Raw genomic sequence first — 17,808 nt, forward strand, 5'->3', positions numbered from 1 at the left:
GCAAATGTATCAGCTGAAGTTGATATTAATTCTCTGTTATGAACAGTATCCAAAAAGCTACTTTGAAGTATGGAAAGAAGACTTTGCTTCTTGCTGGCTCATAAGAATAAAGAGATAATAGTTCTTCCACTGGTACTGAACTTGTCTTAAGCAAAAGTAGCTTCTAAAATTATGAGAATAAAATTCTTTTATTAGCAGCCTGAGATTCTGTGTTCTTGTACTTTATAAAAAATGTGTAAAATGTGCAAATGCCAACATGACTCCAGGAAAGAAAGAAAGGCCAGAATTTATTAATATACCTTATAATTTTACATGTGAGACATCCTGAGACCATCTTCAAAGCAGGTAAAATTTTTGGTATAAAGAGTGAATGAAAGGAGATTGTGAATGAAATTAATAGAAACAAGTTTAATTGCTATCTTTTTACTTTAATATTGCTAAGTAATTAATAAATGATTCATACAGTAATTTTATTACTGTGGTTTTAAATTTTGTAAAGAACATTGTATTCAAACCAGAGCTTTAAGAAGCAAGTGCTGAAGCCTGAAAACATCTTGTCCATTAGTTAACATGAATCAGATGTTAAGTAGAACTGTGCAAGTGTTTAAAAGTTTCAATGTTTATTGTTTTATTTCTCCTTTTAAATTATTTATGGGGCCATTTGCTTTAGGACTGCAGGCTTGAGGTCCCTTTGCTTTAGCAAAGGAAGTTAGTAGCAGAGAAAGGAGTTCTCTCTAAATCTTTTCTTCCAGGTTACCAATATAACTGATAGACAATCCTTCCCACACTTTTTTTAATGTTCTTTTTTTTTTCTTTTTTTCTTGTTTTAATTTTTTTTTCTTCATTAAAAGTAGTTGTTCAGCTGGTAAAGATTTTCACAGACTTTTTTATCTCTGCTGGATTAAAATCAAACAGAAGATGCCCAGGAAAAAAGTGACTCTAGCTACTTTCTCCATTTGTTCTCTGCCTCTGGGATCTGCCCTCTGTCTACAGTGGCTACCTATCAATGATAGTATAGATATATTTTAATCCCAAATCCCCATCTAAGTTGCATTATTACTTTAAGAACTTCCAAATATTTGCATAACTGTAATAAAAATCAGCATTCTGGGGTTAGTGCTTAAAAATGACCAAGTTTTCTTTTGTTGCTGGCAGAATTTGTTTCACAGTGCTGTCAGTGAAGCATGGCTATTGTGAATTCATGTACCTACCCTTTCCAAAAGTGTGAGTACAGCCTCACCTTGCCTTGCTGGAAGCACTGAGAGTGACAGTAAATCTCTTTGTGCAGGATTTACTTCTGGGAAATAAAGACATTTTCAATCCTTTAATTAGACTATTTTTAATTTAAATCAATGTTTATTGAAATTTTTAGTTAACCCTGACCTTAACAGTCTCTGTAGTGATTAAAATACTGTGTTCACTGCAGTTTTTCCCTTTCAGTCTGGAGGTAGTGAGGCTGGAAAGAGAGAGGCCTCGTAGGGAAAGGCCTCCATTTTCATTCTGTCAGTGCTTGTCTGTTTGTCATTTCTCATAATAAATGGCTCCTATCTCCTTTGCTGTTGTCTTAACGAAGAGGACCCTGGTGTATCACAGTGAAGACTGCAGTGGTCAGCTAATGACTCTTTTGGGAATGAATGCTTCACTGTGGGTAGAAAGGTCAAAACATAGGTTAAATAGGCATTTAATTCCACTGTTTTCTTCCAGAGTCCAAGCAGATGTCACAACCCTTTTCTGTTATAATTGTGTCAGAAGCACCCAGAATCCCAAAAGGCAAGAAATTCACTTATCAGCTATACCAATAAAGATAAGCTTGAGCTTAAAAAAAAATGGTAAAGTATAAGCAGATAAACTGGTTGGTGAAATAATGTCTTTGGTGCACAGTTACTATAATTCCTCACTTCCTTGGACCTCCATGAGCTGCTCTATGCTTGACTAAATCTCAGCTAGAAGAGGCAGCTCTGTTCCAGCGATGTGCAGCTTTCTCCTTTGGCTGATATTAATGCAAAGTGTTCTCATTTGCAAAGGAGCTCTTTGCTTTTCTTTTTGTTTTCCCAGAGAAGAAGAAGGGAGCAGTTAATAGAATTGAAGTGTGTTCATCTTTTTCTGCTCTGTGATTATGTGCTGGAACTGTAATTTCTTCTGCTGCACATTTGGGACAGAACTATAGGAATACAACCAGGGAGAATGTCACCTGTGAGGTAAATTATCTAGGTAAGCACCCCAATAACTTTTCTTGTAAAGGTGCAGTTTGTTTCCTAATTTAAAAGATGAAGGAGAAGAGTCTGAACTAGCTTCCCTGCCCAACCAAAAGCATCATCTGCATTCCATGAAGTAGGAAGTGATATAGAGCTTATTTGTCAATAATAATGAAATAGTAGGTTTTATACTTTAGTGTGTGTAAATTTTATTTGGTGATATCACAATGCTAGAATATGTTCCAGTGAATCCACCCTGCCTTTTGTGCTATTACTCAGGCAACAAAAAAGAAAGCATTTTAGATGGAAATTCAGGATGAGGAGGTAAAAAGGATGTGGTGACTAAACCCAGCATTTATTGAAACTCACAGAATGAGAATCTTCCTAGCAGACATTTTCCAATTAATTGTATAGTGGATCAGGTGGTTTTCTGGAAGTTTTTGGTAGTAGTGGACTACTACAAAGATGGTTAGTTTGGAAGATACAGACAGAGACTTAAATAATGGCTCACATGTGTAGCTCTGCCTGCAAAGGTGAATAAAAACTGTTGGCAATCTAGTTTTGATTTTCAGGTACTAAATTTCATGCTAAAATACTAAATATTTTCTAACAGCTTTTGACATTATTAGCAGTTGCTACCTGAGTGTTAATCATGGCTAATGTAGCTGCAAGCACCACACAGGGATAGAGCAGTTTCAACAAAGTACAGGTGCAGAATTTCTCAAACTTCCTTTGGTGGAAGGAGAGTGCTCAGGCTCCCTCCCTCAGCTCTATATTCCAAGGCAATAACAGCTTGGCAAATGTGCATCAGTCTGGAGGGCTGAAAGGCAAGAAAAATATACACATTAGTAGATGAGTCATCTCTGGAGTTTTGTAATATAGATTTTTATGAGAACAGGATCAAGTGTTGATTCTGTAATAAATCTGTAACTGAAAATTATTCTACTTTCATACATGATTACATTTCTTGAGTCACCTGCCCTTCTGTCAGGCTGGTCACTGCTTGGTTTGAGCTGTCAAACTGCTGCCCCTCCAGACATGCAGCCCAGGTGTTCATGGCTCACTCCAAGTCTGTCTTTATGTTTTAGCACTGCAGACTGGGTTCAAAACCACAGTGAGTTACTGTGCAGCCTTTGTACAAGTAGTGACAATCCTTAAACCCCCACAGCCTCTTACCTGAATGTCTCACTCTGCAGCTCTTCTGCAGTCACTAGAATTGTCTTTGAATCTCCTTGCAGTGGAATATTTCAGGTTGGTCTGGACATGCATTTATTGAGCTGTCTGTCTACCAGAATGATGTTAAATTTCACTTTTTTGATCTTGTCAGACACTAAAATGATTAAGCTGTGCACAAATCCAAATGTCAATTATTTGCAGAAGCTCATTATTTATGAATTTGCTTCCATCACAAAAGGCTTAAAATACAGTGTAGACCAGTCTTTTATGTTTGGCACTAAATGCATGCTTGTTGGTTCTAACTATATTACAGCAATTAAATATATACTTGCAAATACACACAAGTATGTATTTTCTTTTGGTTACTTTATGTTCTGTGTCTGGGTAATGCATGAGAGATACCAAAAGCAGCTTATTTCTTTCTTCCTAAAACCAGTATTATTAGCTCTAGTCAACAATGAATATTATTTTCATATTTAGTTTTTCACAGATTTTGTTGCTGTTTGCTATTCAATGGCTTAATAAGCTTCTTTTGTTTACATGTATGGAAATGCTTTGGAGTGAATCAGGATAACAAAATATTTTCAGTGTATATCTTTCTGACATCTTGGTTCATTATTAATGCCCCTTCTGATGCAGCTTTATGGGAATGCTCTGGCAAACCTCCAAAGCTGTTCATGGATGTGGCAGCATCCACCATTAGAGGATATTTGGATAAATAAATACATTTAAAGGCATTTTGTAGTAAATACTTGGAAATCCTTTCAGGGAAAGCTGGAAGCTCTCAGGTCAGTTGAGTGTAAGCAGTCCTAGCAGGATTCAGGCAGGACACATTTTTTGGCCTGCTGAGGATCAGCCAACCACTTTAACTATCACCAAACATCTCTGTTCATCTGGGGGAGGGTCTCAGTTGCCTCTGTCAGGTTCAGTCATCAAAACAACTTTTGGTACCACAGCCAGATTCCAAATGGTGTAAGAAAATATGTTGCTCTGTGGCAGGACTAGTGCCAAACATGAGAATAACGAGGTTCTGACTTGCTGCTCCCTTGGGAGGGTTTAACTGCATGGCACAGCTATGACATCTCGTGCTCAAATGAACCACCAAGAGAACAGAGCTTCTCAAGGAGTATGACAGGCATAGAAAGCTGCTTTTTATATTGCATGGGCACCTGGCACCGACAGGGTAAGCCGTGGAGGCAAACACTGCACTTTGTTCCAAGAAAGGAACTGCCTGACTGACAGAACAAATAAGGAAAAAATTTAATTGGCTATAACGAAGTGAGCTGTGATATTGCCTGACACAAGTTGACTTGTATTGTATAATGGCATGCCCACAATGGGGATTGTCACAAACTTTTGGTGGAAGTTTTTGGTGCAGTGTGGTCTGGGCAAACAAGAAAATTGTAGTTGGAGAACAGGACAAGCATGCAGTTAAGCCAGGGTGCCTACCAAGGAATGATGGCAATAGATGCTGAGGAACGTGAAGTCACAGGGGCCCTTCCAAAAACCACTGCAGATTTGAACCCAGCAGTGAAACCCAGAGTGGGTGGAAGGAGGTGGCTTGTGACATTGAGGGAAGGGAGAAGGGGGATGTGCAGACAGAGGTGATGGCACCAGTGGCCAGGTAGTACAGCAACAAAAAGCATGAAGTGATAGCTGGAAACTTTAATGAAGTTAATGAAAAAGGGAATCAAAAGAAGTGTTTAGAAAGGATGGTTTTGTGTTTGTGGGGAACATCTTGTTTAATCTGACTCTGTCTTTGGAAAATTTGGAATTTGGAAATTCTGTTCTACAAAAACAGAATCGTGTTCTTGCCACAGCAGTTATAGTTAGAAACCTGCTTTTGGCCATCTGAAAACATCAGCTCTAGCAGGAAATCTCAGTTGAGAGCAATACAGGATATGCCCTGGATACTCCGACGACGCTTGGCTCAAGAGACATTTAAACTCTCCAAAGTGAGAGTGAAACCCTGACGAGCTGCCCCGTGAGGCCCTTCCTTACAAGGTCCGAGCCGTGCCCGGGCATCAAAGACGGAAAATATTCCCGGGAAAGGATCCGGAGGCCGCGCGGGAGCGGGCGGGGCGGCGGCGCCGCGCCGGCCTTGGGGCGCCACCCAGCGGCGCAGCGCGGCACTGCCGCAGCCCGCTCCCGCTCGCCGCGGGCCTCATTGGCAATGAGAGAGTTGTTCCTGATCTCCCTTTGTCCGCGGCTGGGCCTGGAGATAAAACTCTGGCTTTCTACAAATCGTGTGGATTCTTTAGTGCTTCCGAGAACTTCCAAGGAACTCTTGACTCCGCTGGGTTAGTTAAGCACTGGGATAGTACGGATAAGGTGACATTGCTCAGAGATCATCCTGTGGTCTATAGCAGAGAAAAGGAGAGATAAACAGAAGATAGAACGAAATACTTGTGTTGAGCACGTGGAAGCAAAGGAGTCTGCATTTTGCAAAAGGGCCAAGAATGGTAGGTGCTATTTTGTTTTTCAGTTTGTCTAAAGTGTGAAATACCCAGTTCTCTAAAAAGCCCAACCACAGACCTGTGTCTTCATGCATGAGTCATAAACCATAGCAGTCCTTATCCTTATCACTCTTAAACTCTTAGAGTTTGCTGGTAATATTCACTTTAAATTTTCTTATCAAGGTGCAAAAAATAAATTAACTTCTGAAGCTGGTAATCCATAAAGTCGCTCAAAAGACATGTGACTGAATACTTCTAAAAATGTGAATGGACAGAAGAAGGAAGGAAGACAAAGGTCTACATGCGCCAAAAAAGCCAGAATGCTTTCCTGCGCCCTCTCCTCCTCCCTTTTTGGACCTGTTTTTGGGGGAGAAAGAGGAAGACACAGCCCTGTTTTAAAGGCTGATTGTGTCCTCCCCTCCCCTCCCCTCCCCTCCCCTCCCCTCCCCTCCCCTCCCCTCCCCTCCCCTCCCCTCCCCTCCCCTCCCCTCCCCTCCCCTCCCCTCCCCTCCCCTCCCCTCCCCTCCCCTCCCCTCCCCTCCCCTCCCCTCCCCTCCCCTCCCCTCCCCTCCCCTCCCCTCCCCTCCCCTCCCCTCCCCTCCCCTCCCCTCCCCTCCTCTCCTCTCCTCTCCTCTCCTCTCCTCTCCTCTCCTCTCCTCTCCTCTCCTCTCCTCTCCTCTCCTCTCCTCTCCTCTCCTCTCCTCTCCTCTCCTCTCCCTTTCTTCTGCAGAAAGACTATTTTTAGCTCTGACAATTCACTGACAACAAAGAATACTGTTATTTTTGCATTTGTAGTTTCTGTGTGATCCCTGTGGAGTTGTTTTATTTCTTGGGTGCACAGTGGATTACTTTGCTTTTGTTTACATTTACTTTGCCTTGTCTTCAAGGCCATGGTCTTCAGCACTTTTGCATAACACAGCCCTGCAGCTTTTCTCTTTTTAAGTTCTCCTGACTGCAAGGAACATTTCAGTTCTTAGTGGCTGTGTTTCAGTCCGGAAATGACCGTAGTGATTGAGGTTCCTCATAGCCCCAGCACATCAATTTTGTGTGAGGAAATGCTTCATCGTCCCTGAGTGTCTGCACTGGAAACATGCAAGCCCCCTGTGAACATGAAGACACAAGCTTGCTGCTCCAGCCGCTGTTTGAGGGAGAGGATTATGGAGCTGCTGCAGCAGATGGGACACCATGTCCATCAGTGTCCGTGGCAAGGAACAACCCAGCAAAGAGGGATTGCCTGGTAGTTGCCGTGCTGTGCTTTGGGAATTTAGTAAATTTCATTGATTGGTTCATTGTGCCAGGTGAGAACCCATTTTCCTCTTCTAAAGAAAAAGAAATTTAAGTTCTTAACAGCTCTACGAATGTTTCTAAAGTAAGGATATGTTTTATGTCTTTTTGCTTTTTCTCATTTATCTACTTTACCCTGTTGATCATAGTCTTAATGAAACTTCCAATTATAAATCTGGAAATACCTAGGAGGGATTTATTAGATATTAATAGTTATTCTATTAATAGAATGCTTGTAAAAATAAGATCATAGTTTAAAATCTAGGTCTCTTATAAACAGAATTTAGCATACAGGGCAACTGGTCTATTTTTGTGGTTGAATTCTACAGAGGTGTGACTAAGGAGCTTCTCTTTTCTATGCACAGCAATTTACAAGGCCTTCTTTGCATCTAGTAGATTCTATATATTATTCCTTTATCTGAAGAATACTGATGCTATTCCCTCCATTACAAGTTCAAAAACTATGTGATCTTTGTGATAACTTTTTTATCCATGTTAGTTTGCTTAGGGGAGGCTTAACTTCCTTGTGGGCTGCTGGCAGTCGTGTGATTTCTGCAATTGAGAGTTGAACATGATTGTGGAAAAAGAATAGATACCCACTTCCTTAAGCCTTCCCTCACCCAAGTTATGAGTTCTTGTCTAATAAACAATATCCCTCCTCCAAAATATTTTTGAATTCTTTTTTTTCCCTAGCTGAAAACAATCAAGAGTTGCTTATAGTAAACTGGAGGGAAACTATGGGGGTTTTCTCCCATAGAAATTGTGGTCTGTGTAAATTCTTCTATTTAGTACTACTCCTAAGCATCTCCCATGCTTCCAGGGATCTGATTTAGAAAATAGGGGAAACACTTGTTGTTAGCTTGCTATATTTTACTTCTGAGTGGCCTGGGAAACAGAAATGTTTAAAACCTTGAAAAAACCCAAAGGATGGATTATTGAATTTGGAATTTATACCTAGTTACAGTGCACAAAATAATTATTTTGCCACTTCAACCATTCAAAAATTTGGAACATTCAGTCAGTATCTTTAAAATGGGAGAGTGTGGTGGGTTAAAGAGTTTGAGCTTGGTTTTTTGAGTACTTTTTAACAACACAGGAGGGAAGGAAGCAAAATAGGAGTGCAGTAGGAGTGCATGCAAGGCTGTGAGTGAAAACCTGTGTAAGTGTTCTGTTGTCAAGTAACTTTCCTTGGAGAAGGACAGAGGACAGAAGAGGATGAAAATATCTTCAAGAAAGAACTTGGATCCTAGAAGGGTATCCCCTTGGAGGGTTAAGATCAAGAAGCCATTTGGTTCATTCCAGGATTTGAACTATTCGGGGGCATCTGAAGCAGCTAAGAGCTTAAAATTCTCCCAATTTGCTCTTGTGAGTGAGGTACCTTCAGGGACATGCAAGAATTCAAGAGCAGAAGTGGGGATAGTGCCCATGCCTTTGAAACACCTCCTTTAATTACACTATATGACTAAACCACTTTTTACTTGGTTCTATGACTCCTGGGCAATGGGGAAGTCTGTAAGCTGCAGTTTATACCACAGCAATATACTGACTGTTCACCTGCTAGAATTCAGTGCCACTGCAGAATTCCTGCAACAGCGCATTTGAGTTTGGCTGTCCAAGTGTATGACCACGCTGTTAGCTACCAGCTGACAGGAAAGGGAGGAAGGGGAGGTGTGAGTATCTGCTTAGAAGTAAACTGGCAGCAGTTAAAAAGTTGTGGTTTCCGGATAGTTTTGCTCTCAGGTTTTGACAGCATTTGCATCACAGAAAACAAGCTCTTCCCCTTAATTGTCTGCTGACTCAAGTTTGTTGAAACTAGTGACCATACAGACCTTTCCCCTCTTTTCTGTCCACCAAACTGTTCAAATCAATGCTTTTTAATTTGCCAGGAACTGGCAGGGTCAGTTATTGTAGTTATGTGGAGGGGATGACATTTTAATGGTGCTCAGTGTGAATGTTAGTTTGAGATGAAGTTGTGGTTCTGTTCAAGTCTTGTTAGCTGTGATTTGTTCTAAATACTCCACGAGACCAAACCTGAATTCCTCTAATACAGCATTTCTGTGCATTGATCACTGGCTGCCAGAAAGGAAGGATATACTTGATTGTCCTGTTTCAATGATGCAAAATATTTGAATTATATCTCTTGTTTAAACTTTTGAAACCATTAGGAAACCCCCAAATGTAAAATATCTTCAAGAGTCACTGAAAAACAGCTGTAAACCACTGGAGCTGTTGTTTGGCTGAATTTTGATCTACAGTGACTTGAAGTGATATCAGTAAATAGTGAGTGGACTGATGCTGCAGCCATGGGGACTGTGGGAGAACATGGATTTAGCTTTAAATTAGCTGGTCCCACACTGCTTTTGAGTGGCTGGAGCAGTGAAGTTCATGGCACATGTAAAACCCAGTGTGGGAGAAGGGGTGCCTCTTGCTGACCTCACCCACTCCCTTCTGCTACAGATGAGCTCCTGTGAGCACAGCAGGCAAATTACACAGAACTTGTTCTCTTTAAGTGGTGGTGGTTTCATCCTCTTAACAATGTTATGGCTATCTATTTTGACACAATTGAAGTGGCATGAGAAGTGAATGTCTTTTTTAATTTATATCTTTCAAAACTGGAGTACAGGTATGCTTTTTCAAAGCACTATCTTCTCTTTTCAGTAGGTTTTCAGTGGTGTAAATTGGAAATACAAGATAGGTGAGATGGAAGTTCTGCAGCTCTGGCATGGTATAGAGAAGAAAATGACCTTTTTGTCTGAACATCCACTGTTTTGTTCTATTTGTGTCTATTAAACTTTGATCTCTAAATTTTTCATGTTCTTAGGTGCAAAAGAAGCAGAACAGGAGTGGTTGAAACAGTGGGTAAACTGACTCTCCTATGACCCTTATAGTGGAAGATCATTAATTTTATCTATAGTGATAAGAATTTTTAATTCTCTGTGCATCTTGTGCTTGTGGTAGAGTAATGGCTTACATCTAAACGAAAATCTAAATGTGCTGCAGTTCTTGCAAGCCCTGTTTTTGGGTTGGCAGTTACAAGGATTGAGTAGGGTGCTTTGATATCATTCAATGTCTGCCTCTGTTGCAGGGATCCTGTTGGATATACAAAAATACTTTGGGCTCAGTGATGGGAAGACAGGTCTACTGCAGACAGGTAATAAAATCTCCTCAGTTCAGAGAGCTGACTTTTTCTTGCCCCTCTATGGTCTGCTCCTAAAATAGAGTCCAGTTGCTTAGCTCTTCTAGTTCCTCCTTGTATGTGGTATTGCTCACTTCCACTTGTGGGCAGGCTGACTATAATGCAAAACTGAAAGTCCTTCAAAAATCCCACAGTATGTGAATCACAAAAGATGAAGGGTTTCTCAAGAAATACAGAAGTTGAGTTATTCACATACATTCACATTGTTTAATTCAATTCACATCAATTCAATTCACATACATTTTATTGTTGTATAGGTATTTTGAGTATGCATTTGTCTTTTTCCAAATATCAATCCTCCTCCTAGTCCTAGAAACTTAGCCTGCCTTAAAACCCTCCCCTAAAAATGACCTGAGTTTATCTGAGGGCTGAGCAGTACATATGACAAAAATAATTAGATAAATATTGTCTTTGTTCATTGTTGGATTTTCAGTCTTCACCTTGTGTTACATGCTGGCTGCCCCCATCTTTGGCTACCTCGGAGATCGCTACAACAGGAAGATCATCCTTGGAGCTGGTATTTTCTTCTGGTCTGGTGTGACCTTGGGGAGCTCCTTCATCACTGAGTCGGTATGTTGCTTTTTTAGAGGGTGCTATGAAAATAGCCTGCATCCATCTTGCAGGACTTGATAGAGTCCTTTTCTAGCCACATTTGGAAAAGCATCAGTGACCACTCATTTCCCAAGCCTTAAGCCAGGACTAAACATCCTCCATGCAGGAATGCCTTATAGGACTCTGAAGTCCAGCCTAGGCAATAGAGAACCCACACATTATTGATGGGATTTTATTTTTGTCCAGAATGTTTTTTGTTTATGACCTTACAGTGTCCCACCTTTTTGGATACATGTGCTCTATCCACCCTGTCCTGAAATTCCCTCTGGGTGTCACTCTGAGAAGTCACTGCTGTGCAGCAAGAGAAAGCCAAGCACTGAGATGTGAGTGGAGCAGGTGTGGGAATACAGACACAGGCAAAAGGCAGTTGAATTCTGATTTACTCTGGTAGATTTCATCCACTAAAATGCCCCTCTTTAACAGTAAGCTTTCTTTCTTGCATGGCCTTTTTTTGACTATAACATGTCTTTTCCCTGCAGCATTACAGGATATTTGTTCTTTCACGAGGATTGGTTGGCATTGGCTCTGCCAGTTACTCCACTATAGCACCTACCATCATTGCAGACCTGTTTGAGGAAGGAAGAAGGACCACAGCATTATCTATCTTCTACATTTTCATTCCAGTGGGAAGGTTGGTTTTCTTGCAGTGGCCTTTGGAAATTCTGTCTGACCACATCTGCAATTCAATATCCCTTGAGCCCTAATCAGATTTATTTTGATGTATTTCTTCATTGGCTCTTACAAAGGGATTTGTCACTTCCTTGACAAGTTTGAATAGAGCTGATTAGGTGTTTTTCTCTACTTACCTTGGGAAAAATTCACTTTTTGCCCCAAACATTTTTAGGGAGAGTCTAGACTCTGGAAAATCTGGCTTTGAATAAAATATTGAATCAATTATAAAATAAATATGAGAATGCATGAAAGTGCATGAGAATATGTAATTTATTTCTGTGTTTTAGAAGACAAAAGCTTTCAGATATTAGTTTATTAGACAGATTTTCCAAGAACCCTCCATTAAATGTCTCCCAAGGAAGAACTAGTACTTCCCTCTCCTCTTTTAGTTAAATTGACATTGTGTCTGAAGAAAAGGTGGAGAAGGGCTTGTCAAATAATTTAGAGGCATACTCTGTATCAGAGCAGGCATCCAAGGCTGGGCCCAGAAGGCAGATTAGAACTCAAGAAATTCCTCCAGGGCATAATTCCTTTGGCTAGCACAGAAGAGAGTAGGTAATCAAATGTTTTATGGGCTCTTTGATCTGGGTTTGCAGTGTCATCCTACAGAATATGTTTTCCAAGGGGAATCTGGGACATCACTGTCATCATCTCAAGTCTGCTCTGGGGAGGTTAGTTTCTCTTTTTAATACTGGCTGGCAAGCAGACTAGCACAAGCCACGAGGGTTATTTCTGTTTATCCCTTTGGAAAACTATGACAGAACACTTCTGTGTGTTCTCCTTAGCTGGCAAGACATGTCATTTCAGCCATCCAAAATTCATTGGTGCTTACTGACCATTCCTTTCTGTTGTTTGCAGTGGCTGTGGTTATATGCTGGCAGCTAGCATGGCAAAAAGCACAGGTGACTGGCACTGGGCATTCAGGGTGAGTCACTCACTTTCATTCACCGTAACATCAAAATCATCACTAGAGTTTGGATTCTTTATGTTCATTGTGTTAAAGTGAGCAGTGGGAGGAATTCCTACCCTCTGACAGGTCAGGAACGTGGTGTTTAAGAGAAGTTTTCCTGCAGGTCAAGTAGCAGATTTCTGCCTAGCTCTGATAGGTGTGGGTGAAATTGTACAGCAGCCAGGGCAGCTGCTGATGTTCCTCTTACCTGAAGGCACATTTGGAATGGTTGTTACTGCACCAAGACCTCCTCAAACAGAGGAATTTGAAGGTAAAATGCTCATTATACTGGTAGCACCAGTTTTCTGGGATGCTGTTGGGAACAACTTCTTTATATACAAAATAAGCAGGTGAGTGGGGCAGAATATTTACTGGAGTAACACTGATGTTATTCAGGTAGCATTGGTGACTGCATTCTTGTGTTTGTGGCTAGAATACTACAGTATTCTTTCTTCACTTTTTTTTCTTAATCAGAGGGAGGAGCAATCAGGTATCTGTATGGTGGGGAGGGAGGATCTATTATCTTTTTTCAAAGTCACCAAAGTCACTCTTTTTCTTTACAAATATGGCCTAAACCATCACACATCTATTTCTGAACATATCTGCAATTTTCTGATAGTGGTTCTAATGCAATTGGAATTGCTGTGAAGTTCTCACTATAAGAAAACAGATATCTTTGATCTAACCAACCTTGTGTCTACAGGTAACTCCTTGCATGGGAGGACTGGCACTGCTTCTCCTGATTCTACTGGTCCCTCACAAGATCCAGAGAAAGACAGCAGCACACAGAGCACTGAGCATCTCTGGCATGATAGGAAGAGCAGATGAGAAGCCAGATATACACAGAACTACAAAGACTACTTGGTGTCAAGATGTGGGATCACTTGTCAAGAAGTAAGTGGTTCAAGCTACAGAGTCTCCCTCTGTTGAGGAGTCACCATTCCATTATAAGAAATATGTCCATTGAGTCCCACTTTGCTCCTTTGAGTCACGTGCTGTATGCAAGAGGATGGAAACACCATTAGTAAAAATCTTTCTTCCACTTTTTTACAGAAATGCTGCAAAAGAGATAAAAAATTTCTTTGCGTATTCTGTCCTCTCATTTTGAGGGGGGGTAAGGGGGCAAAGTTATGATGGCAGTTTGCTCCTGTTTGAATCCAAAGCTCTACTTTATACTAATTTTTCCCTTCCTTACAGAAGCTAGATTGGTAAAAGTGCATAATTTTCTGGTGTAAATTTATAAATCTTAACACCTGAGGAAGGTTGAATTAGCATGTCTCAGGTATTTGGGAGAATGCTGTGCATGAGGTCAAAGTTTGTGGGACCCCAATATGGTTTATAAAGTATTATCCATGTGTTTTGATGGGCTGAGCTGTGGCTGGCAGATGACATCTTCCTTTTAACCACACAAAACTTAAAGATGCAGCTGACGTGCAGGGCGGAGCAAGATCGGGACTGGAGCAGGCTGCCCGCAGGCAGGGGTGCCGTGCCGGGCCGTGCCGGGCCGTGCCGGACGAGGCTCTGGAGCGGCTTTGGGGACAGCAGGTGCCGCTGTGCAGCTGCGCCAGACCCGGCTCCGCGCTGCCGCCGCTGCCCGCACGCTGCTTGCCCGACACAGCGCCTGTCCTTTAGAGGCTTGCTTTCCTGCCACATCGTTTGTCTTTGGAGTGCTCTTCTAGACGATCCCGTTTTCTAACTGCCCGCTAAATCTGCATCCTCTTTACATCCTGAGCAGCGGGTACAGAAGAGATCAGTTTTCTAGGATCACAACTTGTAGGCACTACATCCTGAAGTGAATAAAAAAAATAAATCTTCCTGAATAAGAAATGAATTTTTCTGACATTTCAACAACTAGACTGTCTCCAAAGTTGCTTTCCTACAGAGATGTTCCAGTGCAAAAAACCCCATATTTTAATTTTCTTTTCCTTTAGCATTTGAGTCCCATTTTCTTTTACTTGGGCAATTGATTTCCAAAGCATAAAGACATACCAACAAAAAACTATGTGGTTCCACTTTTAATGAAGTCCAAGAGCACTTTATCTTTAGAAAATGGAGAATTAGGTTCAGAACAAATCCTCTAGTTTGGTGGTCACCTGATCATTTGCAGCAGTCTTTAGAATTCATACATCCCTATTGACCTCAAAGGGGGCTTTCTCCTGAACTATTAATGACAAAGAGTCGGGCAAAACATTAATTTTCTCCTAGAATAGGGCAGGAAGGAGACAAGGTTTGGACAGTTTTCAAAAATGCTTCTCCTTTTGTCTGAAACTTGCTGTGGAGATTGAGTCTGTTTTACTCACTCAGGTAGAGTTAAGGAGTGCTTCAGCCCAGCCCAGACCCAGCCATTGCTCTCATATTGGTTACAGAAACAGCTTAAAACCTGAGGCATTTAGACTTGAACATAGAAACCTTTCCTTTAGGTACTAAGCCATTAAATTCTTGCTCACTCTCTATTGTTATACTTCTGCTATCAAAAAATTTACAGCAATTGTTTTGGCAGAAGTTGGCATGAAATCTGCGAGACCTGGATTTAACATTAAATCAGTAGGTCATACCCTTTGCTCTAATTAGTACGTTATTGTTGAATTTCATAATAAAGTCTGATCAGAGTTCAGATATTCAAGGGAGTGGATTTTGATTACAAGATGTCTGTATTGTTTTGTTATTGCTTGAAATTCTGGGTGTTGCAGGTAGGTTTTCCCTTTTTCCTCACACACCATTCTTTCTAATATCTCTTAGTTGTTTTGTTTTGTTTTGTTTTTACTTTCAGCTGTAGTTTTGTCTGTTCCTCACTGGGTCTGACTGCCATGGCCTTTGTCACTGGAGCCCTGGGAATGTGGATGCCACTGTTTCTGTACAGAGCTCAGGTTGTCCAGGGCCTTGTCCCACCATGCCTCCAAGACTCGTGCAATTCCTCTAACAGGTGAGCTGTGCCCCTGGGAGCGACCTGGAAACACTGCACGGTGCTCAATCCCAGATGGATTCCAAAGGGGAGGGGAGGATGTGACCCACTTCTTGTGAATGGGGTGTGAATGTTAAATTGCCTCCCTAGTGTCTGGGACACTCCCCTTTGTTTGTTTATAATCACTCAGTTAACTGGAAAGACGCTGCCAGCCCTATTTAAGTAAAGTGGGAAGAAGCAGTAATAGTAACAGTTGTAGGGGAAAAGGAGCAGCTTTAGCAAGGAGTTTTTAATTAACAGATGACTGTGCACCCCAAGTTACTTAAATATCCATTTAAGTATATTTAAATCCTGTGTTTTAGTAATTTGCCTATTATCTTCTTCTTATTCTGTTTTTATATTCTGTGCCATGTTGGTGAGTTCACTGTGGCTCCCAGTTTGAAGAAAGCATGATGATTTTGATGTAGTATCATATCATCACAGGATATTGTGAATAGCTGCCGGCAGAGCTCTGCTTACAGAGCATGTTCAGGCCAATGAAGATTCATTAACAATATCAAATATTGTACAAGAAGGGGAATTTACACTAGTAGAACACTTTGAAGTAGTCATAACACACATTTTTGAGGATCCTTTTTCCTCACCAAGGAAGCAAAGTTTTTTTTCACAGTGTGTTGTCCAGAGCACAAATATGTATTCAGTGTTCCTCTTGAGTCTTCACAGCTTCCCTCAGTAACAGTGGGCACTGGGACTGACTCCTGCTAGGGGCCTCCATACAGCTATCCCTTTCTCCCAGAGTTATCCAAAGTCTTGTTTCAGTCTCTGCTTTTGTAGTGGATTTCAGAGAACTAAGTGCTTACTGCATGGCCTTTCCAGGTAATGACAATTAAAAGGAAAAGCAATAATCACACCTTGAATGTATCCTCTGCTAATGGGATTTTTCTGGTTTTTTGCAATGGAATAACTGAGTCAACTCAGAAGTGATTTCTGAACTGTAGCAAAGCCAGATGGATTGAAGAGTCATCCCAAAATCCTTCAATGGGAAATGAATTGTGCTTCCATTGATGCTACCAGTGGCACATTACTTATCAATGAACAGTACTGGGAAGGGAGTGACACACAGGAGTCTGGCTCAGGGTAGGCAGATGAGGGAAGCTGAACAGTTTAAGATGTTTGGCTGTATCTGTTCACAGATGCAGTTTAAGTACTTCCTTTGTTAAGTTGAAAGTGTTGGCCTCTAGTTTGTTTTCTAATCCACTTCTGAATTATTATTCCACAGTAGTGTTGTTAGAGCAGACATGGTCTTCAGGGAAGTGAAACAGAGCATCTGATAGTTTAACCTTATGTACTGCTTCTTATAGGATGCATTAAATATAACCTTGGCATAAGCTCATGCCAGAAGCAGCATAAGGCTGGTTTTGGACTGTTATTCCAAGGGGATGTAAAGAAACAGAATATAAACTACTATGTCAGACCTGGTGGTGCTGGAGGAACTGAGCTGCACATTACCAGACCTGCCCAGGGATACTTTAAAGATGTTTTCCCCTCTGGCTGTTCAGCAGTTTCAGACTTTGTTTAAGGATCAGGACTGTGTCACTTAGACTCCTTGAAAACACAGACTCAAATGGCACCACAGCTGATTCAAGTCTCAATCCTTTCGAGGTAGATAAATGACCAGTGTGAAGTTTTTGTTCAGGTCTTTGTGCAAACACTTTCTAAACAGATCAGAGAAATAAGTGAGCATTCTCAGACTCTAAAGGATCCCATAGGAGCCTTTCCCCAATACTAGGCCTCTGTACTTTCCTACTCCCTGTCAACTGAACTCTGCTTGGATTTAGTTTAGCCATTCTCTTTTATTTCAGCTGCAGCTTTATTTCAGCTACAGTTTACAATATATGAATATTCTAAACACAATTCCATGAATGTTTCAATCAACTAATGTCACCTTGAATCTTGCCTCTCTTGAACAGATGTCTGAGATTATTCTGTCAAGTAACAATCTATAATGTCACTATCAAGCTATAGTCTGTGATGGATCAGAATCCTGAAGAACTTGTAGGGAGAGTACAAATTTTCTTAAAGTTTGTTATCTTACATAACAATACCTTTTTTTTTTTTCCTTGTAGAATTACTGAGTTCTTCCTAATCAGCCAGAAAGAAATTAAGAAGTAGATGGCCTGTAGTTCAAAGGAACAGATCATATCCCAGCTGGTTACTTTGCTTTGCAGTTAGAAAAAGCTCAGGAAAATATACAGAACTTACCATGTAACACTCTAAAATATTCAGAAGCACTTCTGCTCAGTATACATTGATCCTGTCCCTTCTTGCTTTCAGAGAATTACGATACAGTTGCTGATCTTGTGCAA

At 41.0% G+C, this 17,808-nt stretch overlaps 1 protein-coding gene across 3 annotated transcripts in view; it reads left to right on the forward strand.

Moving 5' to 3' along the window:
• The first annotated feature begins 2,076 nt into the window (after positions 1–2,076).
• Positions 2,077–17,808, forward strand: part of SPNS3 (SPNS lysolipid transporter 3, sphingosine-1-phosphate (putative)) — a 29,752-nt gene continuing 14,020 nt past the window's right edge. For 2 of the 3 annotated variants that reach the window (XM_021550917.3, XM_085557557.1), the window contains exons 1-7: positions 6,769–7,125; positions 10,197–10,262; positions 10,741–10,877; positions 11,399–11,550; positions 12,450–12,516; positions 13,244–13,434; positions 15,311–15,463. In XM_021550917.3, coding sequence (XP_021406592.1) covers positions 6,918–7,125; positions 10,197–10,262; positions 10,741–10,877; positions 11,399–11,550; positions 12,450–12,516; positions 13,244–13,434; positions 15,311–15,463 — 974 coding nt within the window. In that variant the 5' untranslated portion in view covers positions 6,769–6,917. Of the gene's footprint in view, positions 2,212–6,768; positions 7,126–10,196; positions 10,263–10,740; positions 10,878–11,398; positions 11,551–12,449; positions 12,517–13,243; positions 13,435–15,310; positions 15,464–17,808 lie in introns of those variants that run through there. The other variant, XM_085557558.1, reaches the window with a different exon arrangement.

The sequence above is a fragment of the Lonchura striata genome, chromosome 19 (genome assembly GCF_050655825.1).
Source record: "Lonchura striata isolate lonStrDom1 chromosome 19, ASM5065582v1, whole genome shotgun sequence".
Lineage (NCBI taxonomy): Eukaryota > Metazoa > Chordata > Aves > Passeriformes > Estrildidae > Lonchura > Lonchura striata.